Source organism: Typopeltis vanoorti, chromosome 14, assembly GCF_054136105.1.
Source record: "Typopeltis vanoorti isolate ZY-2024b chromosome 14, IOZ_Tvanoo_1.0, whole genome shotgun sequence".
In the NCBI taxonomy this organism is placed as follows: Eukaryota; Metazoa; Arthropoda; class Arachnida; order Uropygi; family Thelyphonidae; genus Typopeltis; species Typopeltis vanoorti.
This window is the reverse complement of record NC_143562.1, coordinates 63,038,575-63,046,247: the sequence shown is the minus strand read 5'-3', so window position 1 is coordinate 63,046,247 and position 7,673 is coordinate 63,038,575. Positions and strand designations below refer to the sequence as shown.

Genomic DNA, 7,673 nt, shown 5'->3' with positions numbered 1-7,673 from the left:
AGTTCATGGAACGAAAAATCCCCAGTTTCCAGAAAAAAAAAAAAAAAAAAAAAACTGCTTGCTTGTGTTAGAGGTCGACTAACTTAGAAACCAGCTAAAGGAAGGTTTAGAAAACTTTCCTCTAGTCGGCAACTAAAATGGAGCTTAAGTGCTTCTTCTGGTGTCCTAGCGCTGTAGATGCAAATGTCACTTCCACTGAGATGCATGCCCATTTTAATCAAAATTAATATTTTTAAATTTTATTTAATAATAATAACAACAATAATAATAAGCTAATGTCTTTTTATTCCCTTATAGGGAGTATGCGAGGCCTTTTAACCCTGTCTAGCTTTTGGAGACTGAGTAGGCAGCTCAATCTCCACTGGTAGATTATCAGAGATAGCTGGTCCATGACTATCACTAAGTATAAGCTTTCACCTATGCAGAGACTGGCAGCAAGTGCTGCCATCCCTTGGTACCTAACCCTAACAGAATATGTTACTGTCTGAATTAATGTTGGTTTTATGGTCGATTTTCTTGACTTTACGGAAAAAACCCGAGTTTCCAGGAGAAAAAAACCTGCATGCCCGTGCCAGAGATCGACTAACTCGGAAACCGGTCGAAAATAGGCTTAGAAAAAGTTCCTACAGTCGGTGACTACACTTGAACTTAAGTCTATCTTCTGGCGGCCTAGCGCAGAAGTTGCAAGCGTCACTTCCAGTGAGCTACACAGGTCCTTAATTTTATTTATTGAAATAAAAATAATTTAGTGTTTATCTAAATAACTTTTACTTTGTAATACAAAGTATATGTTGGTTTTTAAGTGTTTTGTTTAAAAAATCCTCTGATGGCTTTTGTCGAAATCAAACTTAGAAAGAAAAAAATAAATGAATTTCCTCCGAACCTCTAGCCCACACCATGGAAAGAGTTGGTTGCCCTAACACTTGTATTATTGTCTAATAGTGAAAGGTTGTGGTCGAGTTTTCGATATGTGTGATTAAAATCTGAGTCTCCAGGGAGGGAGACACACACACACACTGTACGTTTGCTTGCCAAAGATCGACTAACTCGAAAACTGGCCGAAGATAGGCTTAGTAAAAGTCTTAACTGTATTAGGCGTCTAAACTTGAACTCTCGTAAAGGTCATTCTTTGGATGGCCTGTCACTATGGAAAGTGAACGCTATTTCCATAGGACTGCACTTTATTTTATTATTTTTTAATTATAGTTTATTAACAGAGTTCATCAAGAAAACTGGCGTAAGAAATGGACTGTTGAAACCTGATGATCTGTGCTTCTTTTTCTATTAGCTATTATTAAATCATATTAGGGAGATAGTACAGAAAGAAAAAAAAAACACAGCAAAGTTCAAGGTTAAGTTTCCGATATGTCACGTGCTTAACTGGAATGATTGGTTACGTTTAGTGATAGACTTTCGATGCTAACTACTACTTTAGCAATTACGTAATCTTCGCACTCTAGTTGAGGCTGAAAGCGTATGGTTGTAGGGTCCCGCAAACTTTTTAGACAATGATTCTTCCCCTGTTCACCGTCGATGCGTTTTCTAAGGTGCCATTTGCTGGAAATGGAGCAGCTGTTTGTCTTGTGGCAGCAAACAACGTACGTTATGCAATGTTTAATTTTTTAAGATAGAAGTTTGACTATAATTGTGAAAACTGTTACCTTGTACTGTTTAATTTGAATGGTTAAAAAAAAGAAAGAAAGATGAATACTTCAACTCCATGTAAAGCAGGTTCTTGTATTTCAGGTGTTTGTAGGAAATAAAATTGTTTCGTGTAATTACAACTGACTTCAGTGGAAATATGTTATCAGTTGAATTTTGTATACCGGGTATATTATATTGTTGAAGATTACATTTCATTTCTTGAAAGATGTATGCCGTTGAGCTGAAAAAACGAAATGTGAAGCATGATAATTACCTATTTCAATAACCTGTTAATTTAAGTTAAAGATTTAATTAATAATTTAATTAGTTTTAATTTAATTAATTAAAATTATATTAAATATGCGTATTAGAAATCCGTTACCAAACGAATTTTTACATTCAGAAGTATATATATACCAGGTATATATACATTTCCTTTATTATAGGCTTTTGAAGTTGGCTGATCAAACGATATTAAAACCACGATGGGAAGCACGGTAGCTACATATTTTAACAATTCCATTTATTAAAAATAATTAACTGCTATTTAATAAGAATTTTAAATTAATTCAAATACTTTTATATAAATTACAATTTTATTAAATGTTAATAGTTTTATCAATACTTTAGTATTCTTTTCACATTAAAATAAAACAAGTTAAAAAAAAACAGACAAAAATATTTTGATTATATGAGGCTTTTGGATAGACCTGTCCAGAATTTGTTTAATGGGTTTCTTAGAGTTAAGGAATTGGGTGCAGAAGATTCAGAGATGGGTGACCAGATAGGTTTGTTTAACAAAATTAAATTGAAAAAGTTGAAATATGGTAGAAACATATAACTTAATGTTTTTTTAAGTTAGATGCAGAAGAAACTTTCCAGTACATGATAGGAGAGGAGAGAACAAAGGGCACCCACTGGAAGTTTACTAAGAATATGGTTAACAAGGACGTGAGGATTAGGATTTCTACTTGGAGGGTGGTAAATCAGTAGAATGGATTGCCAGATGTAGTTGTGAGTGCACTGCTAATGAATGACTAAGGACAGGTATGATAGGCATTGTGTGAGTAATTGGTTGGTGTGATGAGTCCTAGGATTCTATGGAGATGTCAGGATGATGATAATAAATAATCATGATTGGTTTTATTTTGGAAATAAAGTAAATTTTGTAATTTTATTTTATGCTTTATTAGCAGGTGGCTGTTACTTAGGACTACATTAATTAAGATATTGAATCCCTTAAATGCTGTTATTTTATATAATATATATTATAATTATATAATAATTATTATATATATAATAATTATATATTATTATGTACACATATTATTTAGGACAGAACAAAGCAGCAAGCTTGATTAATTAATGGCCCATTGCTAATCATTTCACTTCATTCATTTACAGAATCCAGAAGTAATAGGGCAGTCAGAGAATCCAAAATTAAGCAAAATAATCAGAATTACATGGTTCAGATCTTTCATTGAGGATTCTAAAATCAAAATAATTATCATTTATAAAACATCAAATAAAAATCAATTAATAATTACAATAATAAATTATAAAATAATAATGAAAATGTAATGACTGTTATTCTGGTAATTGCCCTATTACTTCTAGAGATTTTTTGTTGCATGCATTTACTATTTCAATTTCTATGGTCGACTTATCAGAGTTGCATTGATAATTTCTCCACATAGAACTAGGAGAAATTTGATCCATGAAGTCTGTTACTGTCCTTTGGAAAACAGTCTCCATTCATAGATTTTAAAAAGTACAATCTGCTGTTTTCCCCCCCCTCCTGCTTCTTTCTTTTTGAGATTCTGTGCATTGAGTGTACTAGTGTATGTATTGTAGATTGAATAGTTTCTCTTGTTTAGAAATGCCATTAAAAATGTCTATGTATGTTTCTTATCTGTATGTATTTGCAGTGATCTCTCAATGATAGAATCCTCAGTTAACCTGTCTGGGTTAATGACCATCAAATGGATTTCCCAGCGCAACCAGATAAATGACAGACTGGTGTATGCACATACCATTATTTATTAATATGCAGTCTATTTATTGAAATTGTATTTTTCAGTAACATCTAAATTAAATTTTATGCATAAACATAAAACACACACAGAAATTTTTTTTCAAAAAAACCAAGTTTTTTTTAACTTGGTTACAAATTAAATTATACTTGCCAAGAATCTATATCCTTCTTTAATCCTTTATCCAGGCGAGCAAGCAAAGTTTACACATGAAGTATCTGCATGATTGGACTATTTGTATATAGAGGCTGATGACTTCACATCAATTGCCTGATGTGAATCAGCTATCAACAGCAATGCTATTACTATTCCCTATGTATCCAAGGCACTTCAGAAAAAACAGCCAGGATTTTAAAGAAATACAATCTCTGCACTGATTTCAAGCCTTATTTGAAGCTGGTACTTCCATTCTCCTAAGGATTCACTTTCTCCCCTCTCTGCTCCAGGTGTTTACAAGGTTATTGTTCTTCCAATTTATTATACTATGGTCAAACTGTGATATGCCAACATCAGCCTTGGTGAACACAAGAAATACATCTCCTGCTCCAACTATGGTCAGTCAAGTCTAGCTGACCATGTCTTGGATACCTACAGGATCAGTTGAACAAACCTACTATGCTTCATCATGGCAGATGCAAATTTGAAAGAAATCTTCTGATTTCTAAATCAGCCTAATCTAAATAAATATGACTGTGTTAAACTTCCAAAATTTGGGAAACTTTAATTCTTAGGCCTCCTACCTGACAGCTAAGGCTAGCCAACAGCACCCATGGGGGGACCTATCAAAGGTCTTTAGGCTTAAAATAGTCTAATTCTTTCCATTTATTGTACTTTTGTATGTATGTGTTGTTGCAATTTTAATATTATATTAATGTTCTGTGACATAGATGAAATATCAGAATGATTACACATGATGTTTAATTATTTTTATTTTGTGCTGTATTTATTCAATTAAATTTTGGTATAAGTTTACAGCATCATCTAAGCCTAAATATTCATTCTCAGTCATCTATTCCTTTCCAGATAACCCTGTGTGGGATTTCCTGTGGGTATCTTAGAAATTTTTCGAGTTAATTTTCTTACCATTGTTATTATAATATTAAAAATCTTCCTCTTGTATTCACATACTTCATGTTCTTTCTCCTACCAGATGGTTGGATACTGTGGATTTAATCATTTTCCTATTGTGAACCATTTTTATGCACACAAGTTTCAAAAGTCATTTTGGCCCAACTCTCATTACCAGGAATAAATAATAAATAATGCTCCATCTGAAAAACACGTGCACATACGTGCGCTCGCACACATGTGCTCGTGTTTTAACACACTTATTAATAAAAAAAATAGGAAAACATTCTTGTAAAATAAGAGCTATCCAAAATATTGTGACATATTGTCTAGAAATCTCTGAATAACTTGCTTTCATTACTACAAGCTCTTTCTCTCTCTCACACGTACACTCTCACACACACACACGTGCGCGCGCGCACACACACACACACACACACACACACACATATATATATACACAGTGTATGTGTGTGTGCACACATGCACACGTTTTCAGATGGAGAATTATTTTCTGAGAGTTAAATTTTTTGCTCTGATCCAGGCGTGTATCTTCAGAGGAACAATTAAATCTGGGATTATTAATTTGTGCCATTAGAAAAAAAAAGAAGTTCCTTTTGAACTGTTCTGAGAAGAACATTTTATTTTGGTTCAAAACTATTTCAGCCCCTGTTTATGAGGATAGACTAAGGACATGTGCACTTGCCGAGATTGGTGGATAGAAGACAAAAGGGTGACATTAAACTGGGGATAAGTATTTACAGGATTAACACTTGGGGAGTTTTTTGTATGGTATAGTCCGACCACATAAGCGAGAGCTGTCGTTGGCAGACTGCTAAGAAGAGTCAATTCATGTTGAAGGGGGAGAAAGAAATAAGGCGATGTACGAATTATTCACCAACTACGAAATCACTTGCTTTATACATAAAATTTTCCAACTGTTAAACAAGCAAAATAGTTACCACTTTAAAAACTATAATGATCATAAAAGAGAAGTTAATTTTCCGACATGTAATAATAAACTCATCCCACAATACGATTTGATTACCCTATTATCAGAATGGATTCTCCTTCTTTTGACATGCGCAGAGGTGTCAAAGGGTCTCGTATCTGTGGGTGCACTATAGAAGGGAATGAACAAAGATAAGGGGCCCCCTTCCTGGAGGTTGTGAAAGGAGATGATGAGTTGGAGAGTGAGAAGTAGCTTTTTTTTTTTTTTTTAAATGGAATTGGACCATGGAATGGATTGCTTCATAGGGAGGTGAATGTGCAGACTGAACAGGTCTAAATATGAGAGACTTTCTGTTGTCTAAGATGGGCTTCCTGCAATCAGTCTTCTTTGGAGGTCCTGAATCTCAGCCGTGCGTGTGGTCTCTGTTGTTGGCTCGCTCCATTGACGAGACAGAAGGCTCAATTTCCTTCATCCTACTCTGAGGATCTCTCCTCAGTCTTGAATCTTAAAGACTCGCATTCCCTATGTACCACTTTTCAATATTATTATTATTGTTATGTGACACCTCCAGGGAGTTCAAGGACTCATTGCAGGAGGGCACACCACTCCTCTTCACCAAATACATCTCATCCTCTCCACTACTACTTAATTCTCCAACTATGATATTACTACTATCAACACCATCTATCACCCATCATCACCAACAGCAATATTTTTTGTCTGTAAATTGCGTGTGTTCTGGAGGCCGATTTGTCTGTATGCAGGATGAAAAATCCGAGTTTCCGGGAGAAAAAACCCTGCTACCACCACCGTATGAGATCGGCTAACTCGCCTTCAACTGAAAAAGCCCATATAAGGATTCCCCTTGTCATGACGAGAATCGAACTCAGGTCTTTTCCAATTGAAGGGTGCAATGTTCTGCTATTCTTCCAATTGTGCTACTGTGGCGTTATATGTCAGTCATCCACCCTCTTATCCAAGCTAATGGTTTATAATTTAATCTGATATCCTTCATCTTATCCAACAGCCTTAGAAGCCTGTCAAAAGCTTTAGCAAAATCGAAAAGTATCTTGGTGTATCCATTCCCCTTGTCTAACTTAAGACATATCTTCCCTGAGTAAACCCATGCTGTTCATTGTAAAGTATATATTCTCTGTCAGTCGGTTTCTATATGCAACCTCTTACCAACTTTTCAAGAATCTAACCATCAATTCAAAGATGCTGATATCTCTGGATTGATGGTGAAGTTAGACACACCAGAATTTGAACTATCCTTGTGCAATCGGATTATCATACATTCTTTAAATTCCTATTGAATTAATTTGTACTTCCTCCTGATACACAAGAGTTTCTTCAGTCAGTGAAGAGATAGCAGCGAGCTTAATGTTGGACACAATCCAGGTTGATAGCTTTTATCAAAATGAGCACCCAGTAGTTGAATAATCTTTTCTGCATCTCTCACTCAAATACCATCTGCATTCAGCCGAGTTATTCTTTCATACTCTATTTTAAGAAGCAGCAAATTTTAATTGCAGCAAAGCAATAGAAATTGCTTTGCTGCAATTAAAATTAAAACTTTCTTTTCATACTATACTCATGCTTAGCTTTCTGTACAATAGTTCTAAGTCTCAGTGAAGTCTGGCTTGCTCCTTATAATTTTCATAACTGATATCATCCTTATGCACATGATATTCCTTCCACATATTTTTTTTTTTTTTTTTTTTAAGAACCTCTGCTAATAAGATTGCACATCTATTTCACTTCAGGGAACACATTCCAGTATTGCATAATTTAAGCATTGTTTAAATCAGTGGTTCCCAAACTGTGCACTGTAGTGCCCTGGAACACTGCAAAATACTCCAATATTTTCACTGAAATAACTGCAGCAGCTGCACACTGCAACTATTAGGTAGGCTATGTTCTGACTTTGGGTGCTGTGGAATATACTGGCGGTACTGTGAACCAAAAATGTTTGG

General features: G+C 34.7%; 1 protein-coding gene across 2 annotated transcripts in view; it reads left to right on the top strand.

The window, feature by feature from the left end:
* Window positions 1-1,098: 1,098 nt before the first annotated feature.
* The window catches only part of LOC150099541 (phenazine biosynthesis-like domain-containing protein 1), a 179,394-nt gene continuing 172,819 nt past the window's right edge, over window positions 1,099-7,673 (top strand). Inside the window, exon 1 of one of the 2 annotated variants that reach the window (XM_090404060.1) lies at window positions 1,099-1,598. In XM_090404060.1, coding sequence (XP_090260186.1) covers window positions 1,509-1,598 — 90 coding nt within the window. In that variant the 5' untranslated portion in view covers window positions 1,099-1,508. Of the gene's footprint in view, window positions 1,599-2,114; window positions 2,142-7,673 lie in introns of those variants that run through there. The other variant, XM_090404061.1, reaches the window with a different exon arrangement.